The 14313-nt window shown below is 36.6% G+C and overlaps 1 protein-coding gene across 11 annotated transcripts; it reads right to left on the reverse strand.

Annotated features, from left to right (window-relative positions):
- Positions 1–4991: 4991 nt before the first annotated feature.
- LOC104118835 (receptor-like serine/threonine-protein kinase NCRK) lies at positions 4992–14005 on the reverse strand. 11 transcript variants are annotated; one of them, XM_018778486.3, is made up of 12 exons: positions 13731–14005; positions 11459–11574; positions 10643–10685; positions 9960–10051; positions 9524–9634; positions 8647–8760; positions 8159–8428; positions 7716–7957; positions 7306–7602; positions 6722–6958; positions 6296–6523; positions 4992–5645 (listed from the first exon to the last, which is right to left on the reverse strand). In XM_018778486.3, the coding sequence occupies exons 4-12, from the start codon at positions 10027–10029 to the stop codon at positions 5313–5315; spliced, it is 1902 nt and encodes a 633-aa protein (XP_018634002.1). In that variant the 5' UTR covers positions 10030–10051; positions 10643–10685; positions 11459–11574; positions 13731–14005; the 3' UTR covers positions 4992–5312. The 11 variants fall into 11 exon arrangements, with proteins under 11 accessions (XP_018634002.1, XP_009628493.1, XP_009628496.1 ...); XM_009630198.4 differs by lacking the exon at positions 13731–14005 and adding an exon at positions 12073–12354; XM_009630201.4 differs by lacking the exon at positions 11459–11574.
- Positions 14006–14313: the final 308 nt, after the last annotated feature.

Consider the following 14313-nt stretch of genomic DNA (forward strand, 5'->3'; position numbering starts at 1 on the left):
AATCCTAAACTGTGGTGGTTTGATTCAGGAGCCACTCGCCATGTTTGTGCAGTTAGAGAGGCTTTTGCTACCTATGCTCTTGCTGAACCCGGAGAGACAGTTTATATGGGAAATGCTTCAACAGCAAAAGTTGAAGGATATGGGAAGGTATTTCTAAAAATGACTTCTGGCAAGGTCATGACTTTGAACAATGTCCTTCATGTTCCCGAAATGAGAAAGAATTTAGTCTCTACTGGACTTCTTGTTAAGCACGGTTTTAAGTGCATTTTTGTATCCAACAAGGTTGTAATTAGTAAGAATGAAATATTTGTGGGAAAAGGTTACCTCACCGAGGGCCTTTTCAACCTAAATGTAATGGTTGTTGAAAATAATAATAATATTTCAGCTTCTTCTTACTTACTTGAGTCAAATGATTTATGGCATGTACGTTTGGGTCATGTCAATTATAAAACCTTGCGGAAAATGATTAACTTGGAAGTACTGCCCAAGTTTGAATGCGAAAAATCAAAATGTCAAACATGTGTGGAATCTAAGTATGTTAAACATCCTTATAAGTCAGTTGAAAGGAATTCAAATCCTTTAGACTTAATTCACACAGATATTTGTGACATGAAGTCAATACCATCTCGCGGTGGAAAGAAGTATTTCATAACTTTTATTGACGATGGTACTCGATATTGCTATGTTTACTTACTGAATAGTAAAGATGAAGCAATAGACGCATTCAGGCAATACAAAAATGAAGTTGAAACGCAACTTAACAAGAAAGTAAAAATGATAAGAAGTGATAGGGGTGGTGAATATGAATCTCCTTTTGAAGAAATATGTTTAGAATATGGAATTATTCATCAAACAACAGCCCCTTACACGCCCCAATCTAATGGGATTGCGGAAAGAAAGAATCGCACATTAAAGGAGATGATGAATGCGTTGTTGATAAGTTCTGGTTTGCCACAGAACTTGTGGAGGGAAGCCATTCTTACGGCTAATCGAATATTAAATCGAGTGCCCCATAGCAAAACACAATCCATTCCTTATGAACAATGGAAAGGAAGGAAGCCCAACTTGAATTATTTTAAAGTGTGGGGGTGTTTGGCAAAAGTGCAAGTTCCTAAACCCAAAAGGGTAAAGATAGGACCGAAAACCGTTGATTGTGTTTTCATAGGATATGCGACAAATAGTAAAGCATATCGATTTCTGGTTCATAAATCAGAAAATCCCGACATTCATAATAATACGGTTATAGAATCAGATAATGCTGAGTTTTTTGAAAATATATATCCGTATAAAAAAGAATGTGAGTCGTTTGGTGAAGGATCTAAACGACCTCGGGAAGAAACAAAAGAAAGTACATGTAATCAGGAGAATCCAAGACGTAGTAAACGTCAAAGAACGTCTACTTCATTTGGACCAGATTTTGTGACTTTCTTATTGGAGAATGAGCCTCAAACATTTAAAGAAGCTATGACTTCTTCGGAATCATTGTTTTGGAAAGAGGCAGTCAATAGTGAAATACAATCCATATTGAACAACTATACATGGGAATTGGTTGATCTTCCTCCTGGAAATAAACCTTTGGGTTCTAAATGGATTTTTAAGAGAAAAATCAAAGATGATGGCACTATTGATAAATTCAAGGCAAGGCTCGTAGTCAAAGGGTATAGACAACGAGAAGGTCTAGACTACTTTGATACATACTCTCCAGTTACAAGAATTACGTCCATACGGATGTTAGTAGCATTAGCTGCAGTGTATGGTCTTGAAATTCATCAAATGGATGTTAAGACGGCCTTCTTAAATGGAGAGTTGGAGGAAGAAATTTACATGGAATAACCTGAAGGGTTTGTGGTTCCAGGTAAAGAAAAGAAGGTATGTAGACTTGTTAAGTCTCTTTACGGACTAAAACAAGCACCCAAACAATGGCATGCGAAATTTGACCAAACAATGTTGTCAAATGGTTTTAAGATAAATGAATGTGATAAATGCGTGTACATTAAAAATGTTCCAAATCACATAGTCATTGTTTGCCTATATGTGGATGATATGTTGATAATGAGTAATGACATTGCCAACATAAATGCTACTAAGCGTATGCTCAATAGCAAGTTTGATATGAAAGACTTGGGAGTTGCTGATTTAATTCTGGGAATTAAGATCAATAAGACTCCTCAAGGTCTGGCATTGTCACAATCTCATTATATTAAGACAGTACTTGAAAAATTCAAGCACTTGGGCTTTAAAGTTGCAAAGACTCCAATTGACGTGAATCTTGCATTAGCAAAGAACAAAGGCCAAAGCATATCACAATTGGATTATGCTCGTGTATTGGGATGCTTAATGTATATCATGAATTGTACACGACCAGACATAGCTTGTGCTATAAGTAAACTGAGTCGATATACGAGCAATCCAGGCCAATCTCATTGGATGGCAATGAAACGAGTTTTGGGATATTTAGAACATACCCAGAACTTTGAATTGCACTACAGTAATTTTCCTGCGGTGATTGAGGGATACTGTGATGCAAATTGGATCACCGGTTCAACTGATTCTAAGTCCACGAGTGGATATGTATTCACTATTGGTGGAGGAGCGGTATCTTGGAAGTCGTCCAAACAAACATGTATTGCCCGCTCTACAATGGAGGCTGAATTCATAGCCTTAGATAAAGCCGGTGAAGAAGCTGAATGGCTCCGGAATTTCTTGGAAGACATTCCATTTTGGCCCAAACCGTTGGCACCAATATGCATACATTGTGATAGTCAAGCGGCAATTGGAAGGGCTGGGAGCGTCATGTATAACGGTAAATCTCGTCATATACGACGAAGACATAAAACCGTTAGGCAATTACTCTCTAGAGGAATTATCACAATTGACTATGTAAAGTCAAGTGATAATGTGTCAGATCCACTTACAAAAGGCCTAACTAGAGAGGTAGTTGAGAAATCATCAAGGGGAATGGGGCTATGGCCGAGAACAAGTCATTGTGGCGGTAACTCTACCTAGAAGACTGGAGATCCCAAGATCTAGGTTCAAAGAGATCAAACAAAGTCATTAATGACGGTTCAACATTGTCAAATAAAATTTTAGTCCATTCTCGTGATGAGACAATGTTCAGTACCAAGGATAAAGCATTAAGGCTTTTTAATGATTTCTAAATTTGATACGGGGTATATCAAATAGTGTATCTACAGGATGACACGTTTAGGAATCACCTATTTAAGTGTGAAGTGTGAGCCGCTTCAAGGAGAACTTTGTAAGGCCAGTTCTCTACGCACTTATGAAACCAGGCGGTGTTCATGGCTGAAACGAACACAACAATGAGAACCAAAGACGGTTAAGGGTTGATTGTGTGACTTATGGTTGTCTAGGTATACACCAAAGATCGACGGTTCAAAGATATCAAATCTACCGATTGACCGAGTATATCCGACATAAGTTTACTACGGAAAGTTCAAAGGGAAACATACTTATCCAGATGCAATTAATCCTTGCTTGTAAATCACACAGTTTTTTCATGCATACTTCCGTGATATAGCCATTCCCCATTCATGTGGGGGATTGTTGAGGTTTTATTTTTAAGATGTAATATTCTTAAAATGAGGGTGAATGGGAAATAGAGGGAAAATGAAATTTTGAGTAAAATTTTAAGTTTCCCCTCTTAACAATGAGACATTGTCCCATATTGGAAGTGGAAGACATTTTTGGTGGGTATATATATATAATTGCTCTTCTTGTAGCTCTTAAAGAGTTAAGAAGAAAGCAAGCCTCGCGCCGTCGTCGTCGTCGCTCGCTCGGCTCGGCTTCGGCTACGGCTACGGCTTCGGCTTCGGCTTCGGCTTCGGCTTCGGATTTGGATTTGGATTTGGATTTGGTCAAATGATCGATTGATTGATTAATTTTTTGGACCAAATTTATTTGTTAATAGTAAATATTAACGTAAGATTATCCGTATTTGTAAACGGATATTTTTCAATCCGTGTATTGATAATTTGGCAGCCGGATAATGGTCTTCCCACCATGAAGTGCTTGCTCCACAAATATGAAGTGCTTGCTCCACAAATATGTAATGCTTGATCCACCATGAAGGGTGGACGTTTGGTCTTGCACTCCTTCTTGGCTGCTATATATATATGAGCAGCAAATGTTGAAGAAATAAAAAAAAAACTCAACATACAATTCGCTCAACAAATTGGCTATACATTGCACTCCTTCCTCTCAGAACTTCCATACGTTTTTCTGAGTATATACTCCTTCGTTCTGCATTGTTTTTTAACTTCAAACAAAGCAACTGTAAGTGTGATTTGCTACCGAACTTTGTGTTCGCCGAAACACTGGGGTTTGAAGTACCGCTACACCAGTGTGTTATTCGTTCTATCTTGGGAGGAAATAATCCATTACCTTGGGTACTAGGAGGGGATTAAATTCCTTAAGGAAACACTGTGAATTCAGTGGGCTCGAATTTATTATTATTGTTTCATTACGTTAACTTATATTTTGCAGAATTAATATTTACAAATACAGCAATATTGACCGGGAATAACAATCTTAAGGAATTTAATATTTATTTCTGTACTTGTGTTATTCTTATTATTCTGCAAACTAAAACCTTTGTGGTTTGTGTACTCCCGTTTTGGAGAGTTAAGCCTTCGTGGCGTTTTGTTGGATATTAAAATCTACGTGATTTTTACTCCAGTTTGAAAACGTGTATTAAACGTTTGTTTGTGTCATTCTTTTACAGAAAAGATGATGACTGAAAACGAAAACCAAGCTGTTCCGATGGCGACTGCCAACTTAAGGATATGCATGCTAGGTACAACACATCTTTCATTCACACATGTAAATTTTCGTGAAAAATGTATTACCTATGAAAATCACTTCATATTTCTTTTTCCTCTGCTACTATAAGACAATCAAACATTGTTTTTTCTTCTTCTTTTTCTATAGGAAACACTCAACAAACAAAAGTTACTCTACTTGACAGTTCAACATTGATGGATCAACTGCAGTAGGAAGAGTTCAAAAGTCTTACAATTTCCAATTTCTGACAGTAACATGTGTAAATTTATATCCTTTTTTCTAGAATTGCATATCTAACTAGGATAATTTACAAAAGAAATACGACTAGAAAATTTCTTGTAAATTTGCCTTACATCAATAGAAAAAAATGAAATCAGCTGCCTTATATGTGTAATCTTTTAACCAACCTGTGATTCTCGAATGCTAAGACGCGAAAAGATGAGGAAACCATGACTCCCTCAGTATTTCTTCATATGTACTGTCCTCAAACCACCAAAGCTAAGAGAAAGCTGCTATTTTCCTACAACACCTACGTTGTTTCCTGGGGATCTAACAGTTGGCATATGAAATTTCTCAAACCGCGGTTCAGTTAAATCCACTGCTTCATCATCTTGCAAGCTCCAACTTCGGGAATTTGAGCTCTGGCGAAGTAGTTTCTCTACATATGCAGCAGGAATAACATGCTCTTTCTGATCACTAGTTTCACCACAATGATTGAACTCACAATGTGGCGACAACAAATAGTGAGCTGAGCGATTCTCAGACGTGATCTGCTTGATCTCCTCAGCTTCAACAAAGCCGGGACTTTCTCCATAAGTACTCTTGCCATCATAACTAAACGAGCCCTATATAATGTATAAAGCGCGTTAGCAGATCTGTCAGTGTTATGCAATATCTATTACATATCAAAACATCTACTTATGGGATCTACTTATAAGTTCTGTGCGTTTGGATTATATTAACACAAAAACACGATTTTAAAACCATGTAACAAGATGACAAAGACGAGGATAAGTAATGCTGAAAGAGCTAAGTAAAACAAGAAGATGATGACAAGTAATGCTCAAAGAGTTGGTCCAAACAAGAACTACAATGTCAAAAGAAATCAGCTGCACTGAGAAAAAGGAAATTTAGAATTGTTTCAAGTGCCACCTAAGTGGTCTTTCTAGGGGAAATAATATTTTAATTCCCAACTTTTCAGAAAAGACAATAATATCATTGCATTTTAAGATCATCTCTTACAAAGATTTTCCTGTGTTTAGAATGGTTAAATTCAGCTACAAGATGTCTATTTTAAATCAGACTGTATATGTAATTTGGCATATAACACCTAGCAAGTTTACCCCTTTTAGAAGTTTATAATATGGGGTTACAAATAATTGGTAATGTTTATCTGTTTGTCAAATCAGCGGATGACAGCTATGAAAACTTAAATTGGCAAATGAAAATATGGGTAGATTGGCAACAGAAAACCAAAATAAGTTTATTCGGATACCTTGAACTCATCTCTCGAGAAGTGTTTCCTTTTAGATGTTTCTGGGGCAATAGTTGACAAAATTTGAACAACCTCACTCATCGTTGGCCGAGAATCTGGGTCCAATAGAAGACACTCCTTAGCCAAGTAAGCCATTACCTGCATCTCCTCTTCTTCAAATTCTCCTTTAAAATTTGGGTCTGGCAACTCTAAGACCACACGCCTACTGTCTAGCAGACGAGGGGTTGCCTATATTATAGATGAAAATTAGTATTCGTCATTATCTTTTTGCTATTATTTGGGGTTAAGCTTTGAGAGAGGACTAAGGTTTCCCAAAATCTGAGGACATAATTCTATCCAATTCAATGCTGCTCTTCCCAGAAAAGTAAGCAAAAATGCTAAGCGAAATGGAGGGAGGGGGAGAAACATTTTATTAACTTTTCATACCCATATCACGAGGCTCTCCTCTGCTTTATTAGCTGACTTATGTATTGGTTTTCGTCCAGTTATCAGTTCAAGGAGCACAACCCCAAAACTGAAAACATCTGACTTCAAAGAAGCTCTTCCAACTATTGCATATTCAGGTGCAAAATAGCCAAATGTGCCCTGCATCCGAGCAGGAGAACTGGAACCGCTAGGAATACCATCATTTTGAAGGTGTTTTGCCATGCCAAGATCAGTAATCTGAATGCATATAGCGGTAATCAAAAACAAAGTGGGATATTACGTGATGAAAGTTACGGAAACGAAATGATTTGCAATTTGAAGTAGTATTTATTAAGTCCGGCAATACTAAAAAGATTGTACTCTAGAATCAGCATGCAAAAGGCAACCACTAATAATGGCTAAAGAAAAATGCAATCAATTAAACTCAGCTGCTGCATTGAAAAAGAATTGAAGCTAACACCTCAGTATTTCCTTGGTAAGTGGAAACTGGGTCACAGGCTCACAGCTAGCCTTTTTCCGGCTTATTGATCAATGTAACAGATTTTCCCTTTTATTATTTTATTTGGACCTTGGTTTAAACTTACCTTTGCTCTATAGTTCTCATCCAATAGAACATTAGTGGATTTAACATCTCGGTGTAAAATTCTTGGTGCAGCTGCTTCATGGAGATACTCCAAGCCACGTGCAGCTCCAAAAGCAACAGCGACCCGTGTACTCCAATTGAGGTGTCTCCCTGATGCTCCATCCAGACAATCTCTCAGATTGCCATTTGCCATGAACTCGAAAATAAGTAGCCTCTCAGCATGTTTCCCATGGTGTTCAGAGCAGTATCCAACCAATGGAACCACATGACAATGATGAAGTCTTGATATGAGTTCTATCTGGCAAATCAAAAGATTTTTAAATAACTTTTTCATTCTGTAGTTGCATGTGTTAAAAGGTTCTCAAAGTAGCATGTTTAAAATGTCAATTGAATGATCCTTTGAGGTGTTACCTCCGTCAAGAAAGCAGAGTCAGTGTCCTGTCCTGCCTGAGTTTTTATTCGCTTAATTGCAACAGTTCTTCCAGTTCTGAGATAACCACGGTACACATGGCTGCTTCCTCCCACCCCGATCAAATTGGAATCAGAGAACTTATTTGTTGCGCTCTCTAAGTCAGCATAAGAAAATTGAATAATCGTCCCATAAAATACTCCGGACTTTCTTTTGAACAGAATAGATGCTTTAGGAACACAACCTACACGATAAAGTTCAAAGAGAAATTAACCCATTTCTTGACATCAGGAAGCTCATACCACCTATTAAAAGCACACTTAAATGTTTTTTCAGAAAAGTGAATCCCTTGAAAATTAATCCTACACACAAAGTGATACAATATAAACATCTGCAGTTTCAATTCAAGGTCCCTCTCGAATCATTTAAGGAAAGCCAGGTTTACCTGTAACACAGTTGGAGGAACCAATGTATTGTCCATGTTCTGCAATTGAAGTTCCTTGGCTTAGTATTAAGTTGGTAGCACTGTTGTAACTTGTTTCTTTGTCTGATGAAAATAGAGGTCGTTGAATAGAATATTTATCCTTTCTATAGACATAGCACAGCATCGAAGCAATAAATCCAAGCATAATGACGGTTGCACATAGTACGAGAATGACCAAAATGACCTTGCTCGATATCCTCTTCTTTGGTGACTGCTTTTCAAGTTGAGTTCCTGTTCAGAAGCAAACACATAATTAATCAACTATTTGAACCTGCAAGCGAAGCTAAATTTAATTGATGATTGTAAACAGATTCGCAATCAAGGATAAAGAATCAGCAAAAACTAGCGTGTGGAGAACTAGGACAAAAGCAGATAATTATGTTTGCAGTTTCTAAAGCAACAGACATTTGATTGAACTATTTCAAAGATCAGTACAAGCAGAAAAATACCATAATGGCAATCACAGGCTGTAAAACAGCTGCTATAACTATTAGCAGCAGCCACTCTAGGTAAACCATCAGCTGCACATATGCATATCCATCTGTTCTTGCTTGATTTGTCTGCTGAAATGCATAAGACCAAATCAGTGCACACTGAGCTTTTCTATTATTTTATGATACTGCATATGACAAGATCAACATGCAACAAGAAGAAGAGTTTTGTCAAGTTTTTAAAAGAAAAGCAATAAAACATACAGTTGAGGACTGCTCAATCCTAGAGGAAAGCTTATTCATGAGACGACAACAACAACAACAACAACAAAAAACCCAGTTTGATCCCATAAATGGGGTCTGGGGAGGGTAGTGTGTACGCAGACCTTACCCCTACCTCATAGAGATAGAGAGGTTGTTTCCAATAGACCCTCGGCATGAGAGCTTGTTCGAAACAATTTTTTAAACCAAATGCTCCTCGTGTCTTTGGAACTGAATTCTTCTTATCAAATTCGAAGTACCAATGGCGTTCTATCGTGTTTTAGAAGCATTAGTCGGCAATTAGCTTTAGAAAAGAGAGCTATTTTCCAGCTTACAACCACAGAGCAAAGAGCAATGCATGTGCAAAAATCAGCAATAATGATTATATGAGCAGTATGCTTCCTATACTTCTCCAATCTTACACCACTGTTGATAACATCCAGAAGCAATTAGCTCCATGTTAGTTCGTGAGGATGACATTATGATATTACATGCTTTAAGTAGTATTAGCAGCAACCCAAACACTAGCCATTGCCATACAGCAGCAAAGAGCTCACAAAAACAGGGGAAAGAAAAACATACCAAGAGATACAGCAGCAAAGAGCTCACAAAAACAGGGGAAAGAAAAACATACCAAGAGTGCAATCACAGGATGATGAACAGTTTTCAGGAACAACAGAACTCTGGTTGGCGAGACAGCTGCAGGTCCATTTACTTGTTACTGATGCATTTCGTCCTTCTTCATCTGATAAAGAGATAGATGAAGTTTCAATTTTCTGCACGTACATGTCAAAGGGAATTTATGTTGTCTCATTGCGTGAAACACTCCAATAAAAAATGTAAACTATTATCATCTCTTGTTAACCAGAGCTAGAGAACTCCTTACTGTTTATACAGGTTGGACTCAGCTAGAAGTGAATTAAATAGAACATCCAGAAAAGGGAAAGGCTGCTCTGATCTGCAGTCTCTGGACACTCACGCAAGGAAATGGAAAGAAGAGACCGCAATACTTTTTTTTGAGAATGGTAACATTTAGAGGAGACCGAAATACTCCCAACAAGAACACTCACCGCCAGCAATTTGCTGTATCCAGACCAAGCTAATGAGGAAGGCAATTGCAGCTTCCTTTCCAAATCTCATTTCTTGTTGACAAATCTCTGAGCTAAAATGCCAAGAATGAAAGACAAAATAGAGGAAAAAGTTTTAAAAAGCCACAGACATTAAATTCCAGAATAAGCACCATCGGAGTTCTACAAACTAAGAAACAGTCAGTCTTAATGAGACTGGCAACAGCACAAGTACAAGAAAGATGCATGCAATTCAAAATACAGAAGTGGGTTTCTGGGAGAACTAACTACTTTTGAATGGGATAGAACTTCTAAACTGTTTCTTCAGAATTTTATGTTAACATAAAGTTGAATAAAAAGATTACTTTAGTATGTGTACAACTTAAAGATAGCAAATTATATCTCTTTATGTATCCTTCAAACCATCAAAACCAGTTGAGATGCTAAGACCGAAGCAAAGGAAATACATGATACAAATTAACATAAATCCTAGTTGACTTGTAGTCTTCGATGTTAGTTGTGCTGCATATTCTTCAAAGTTCAAACCATCAATTCTTGAGATGTTTGATAGCATATTCACTAAGTGAACTTGAACTAAATCAACATAAGTTTCTCAAAACAGTTTCATAAAAGCTTTTGGTAACAATTAAAATATTTTAAAAATAATGAAGAAAGAGAGATCTTACCAAAGAGTAGTTCATTCATGAAATCTTCATCTCAAGGACCATTCTGCAGGAAGGTGATGCCAAACCATTACATTGTATAACAATTACTCAACATAATCCAACTAAGAACATTATAAGAGCACATCATGACACTATCCAAGGTCATCTACAAATAATTATTCTGGTACAAAGAGAAAAGACAGGGGGATTAGAAGATTTCATGCCATCCACAAATTGTCCAGTGCAAGAAGAAAAGACAAAATGAGCAACCTGGAAAACAATTTCAGATTTTCACTTTCCAAGTGTCAGGGAAGGGTTATTCTATTGGTCTAACATGACAATTAAAATTATAATAATCATAAATAAGGGAGCAGGAAGAGAGTAATGAATAATTTGATAGATAGGACCAAATAGACAGTAGGCCAACAAATGTTAGTAGGTTTGAACTTCTCTAGGTGTATATTTTGAACACTTCTGCAACATAAATATCACGAACAGTTGTTGTCAGTTTTCCTTTTTCGCTTTTCTTTCAAAAATATGGAATCTTGATCACGTCAATTGACAACCCCCTAATAGAAACTAGTAAATTATGATCAATAAAGCTGAATAGATAGTAAGCTTGAGAGAAAGTAATGCTCAACTAAAAGGTTTAAATGCAGTGTTCAAAGAACTTGCACGTGCCAACCATCTAACATTTGACACTGTAGTTACATTAGACAAATAAGATGACACTCAGTCTTTAACATTTGGCAGGAAAAATACAATTTTGTATGCACAAGCTAGAAGCATAAACCAAGACAATCCCAGTTAAGACAGCAATCAACATATATATCCTACCACGTTTCTTGGATTGCGCCCAGCAGAGAACTGAAGCAAGGTAACATGCAGAGGCAGCCACGTGCTCTACTTGTTTCAGATGGGTCAATTTTGTGATCAAAGCAAAAATGTTACACCTAGAGAGCAAGAAAGTCTCATCTTTACCACTTACTCATTAGCTGAAAACTGCAGCACACCTAGAGAGTATCACAACTATGCTTATACTCACATATAAGGTAGACCCATCAAAGATTTAAGAATAGAAAGGCCAAAAAGATAATCAAAAACAGTCATCTGACAGCAGACACCTAAAGATAAGGACATTTGGTTTTCTATATCTTACATCCACAAAACAACATTTCTAGAAAAAATTATATGATAGCTAAAGGTCCGTTAGATAGAAAAATATAAGTTATAAGGCTTAAAACCAAACTCCATGAAAGCAACCCAATTTCAAATCAGAAAGAGACTTGTCAACAATCAAAGCAGTATAAATTACTAACCAGTATGGCAGTATCAAATACATTATTAAATACAGTAAAAAACTAATTATGGGGTGTATCTAATCAGTTTCACAAGCCGTTAACTTTATACATTTAAGACCCTTATGTATGCTACAAATAGTAAAGTCTTACCAAATCTTTGGAAAGTCCTACTATGGTACGTGTATGCCAACGGTTAGAATAGACTTTGCTTCCAAGACATATTTTGGGGTTTGATAGAAACTAAAAAGCTGTGTGGCCTTGGCCTGGCCTGAATGGCCTGCACCATCAACTAGCAAGAGAGTACTTTGTATTACTCCACTGTGGACTTTCTTGAGAGTGATGTTTCTTGAAAAAAGACGTGCACAAAACAAATTTTTTATTCAGGGGAGACCCACAAAATTAGTGTCGGTTGTCGGGTAAAGACTAAAGAGATATAGAAATTGGCAGAAGGTCCATGAAATCTATGATGCCTTTGTTGGTTAATTACCAATTTTTTTATTCTCATAAGAGGGAAATAACGAAAATTTAACTTAAAGTTTTTCGAAGATATTAGTACCTTTCTGTATTCAAGTGATTTCGATTTTCGCTTAGCAAAAGGTGTGACACTGTATGCTTCTCAGAGTCCATTGTGTTACAAAGCAAACAAGCAAAGGTATATTTAGAGCCCGTTTGGACATAAGAATTTTTTATTTTTTTCAAAATATTTTCACTTTTTTTAGATTTCTAATTTTCACTTGAAAATAAATTTTAGAATTTTTCAAAAATTTGAAAAACTCCAGAAAATAACCCTAACATTATATTCATGTCCAAATACAACTCTAATTTTCAAATATCATTTTCACTAAAAAAAAAAATTCATTTTTTTTTCTCCAAACGCCCACTTAAATATGCAGAAATTTATATTTGAGTGATGGATTTACTCACAATAAAGTTAAATCCAAAACTAATTAGACCAAATTTTCATAATTGAGAAGAAATGAGCATATAAATTCCAGGCAGCAATGTTATTCATTTTTCATTATAAGAAAATAAAGGAAATGTACAAAAACAGATACGTACAGAAAACTAGAAGTTGAGCAATTTGGTCAAAAGAAACTCTTTAAGTTGGATGTAATGATGGGAGAAGAGCCAGCTAGAGGTGTGACACTACCGAATCATGAGGGCAGATATACATTTAATACACCACATCATTTTATTCTATAGGTTGAGGATTCAAAGTTTTAATCACTTAACCTAATAGCTTATTTGAGTTCCGTGTTCATAGTTTAATATTTTTAGCAACGTAAATGGTTTTACATACTAAAAGTGGGGTTGGTGGAAATATTTTAAAAAATTGTAAAAATATTTATACTAATTTTGAAAGATGTTTGACACAATGATCTTGTTATTACTGACTTGAAATCCTGAATAATAGCTCTTTAACATAAACGTGAATGTTGGCTCCATCAGTAATGAGGAATTGATTCTTTACTAAAAATATAAAGGTTTTTCCTTTGAATTTTCAAATGGAGAAGAGTGATATCAAAATTCAAAAGTCACGTCGAATGGCAAAGTAGCATTTAATTTGGCATACCTTTTCGATAGGTCCACAAATGAACAACTTTAAATCCTCTATTTTCAAACACTCAATGAAAGCGAACTTATCACTAATTTAATATCCATGATTAATTTTAAACACTAATAATGCAACAAGCAAATATAAAAAACTGTCCTTTTATTTTTCTATTTTTCTCATCCTTCTATTGTGTACCGACACAGTTCAGTTACTGGAGTCAAATCACTCGAAAAAGTCAAGTTCGACGACATACCTATGAAGTCCTCCGGCGAAGGCGAAGGCGACGGCAACTCTGAACTATACTGAAACTACGCTAGTTAGTAGTACTACTAGTGGTAGTGGCGGAAATCGGAGAAGCAGCCGGCAATGCCACGTGTCCAGTGGCTACGCTCCGAGAACTCAGCTGCCGGAAATGTCACGTGTAATCATCCGCCGTAATTCACCGGAGAATCTGCCGGAAAAAAATGTGAATTGAAAGATTCCGACGGCGAGGTGAGAAAAAATTGGCAGTGCTACGGGGACTAGCAGAGTAGTAGTAAAAGCTACAGGTCAACGCACTGCACTAAAAAAACGTTCTATTTCATGTGTTCCTCCTGAGCTACTGCCACGTGGACAAGTGGGGCCCACTACTAGGATAAATAGAGAATAATGTTAGAAGATTTTTCACTTTTTATTTCGTCTCATAAGGGTAAGTGGGGCCCAGGGAGCCATATGGAAAATTGGTCTTCCCGATGTGGCAGCGCCATTTTTTTTTAACTGTTAACTGTGTTTTTGGCGCAATAATGGGCTATTAGCAGTTGCCACGTGGCTGCTTTGATGATTTTCTAGTTAATTAT

This window comes from Nicotiana tomentosiformis, chromosome 11 (genome assembly GCF_000390325.3).
Source record: "Nicotiana tomentosiformis chromosome 11, ASM39032v3, whole genome shotgun sequence".
In the NCBI taxonomy this organism is placed as follows: Eukaryota; Viridiplantae; Streptophyta; class Magnoliopsida; order Solanales; family Solanaceae; genus Nicotiana; species Nicotiana tomentosiformis.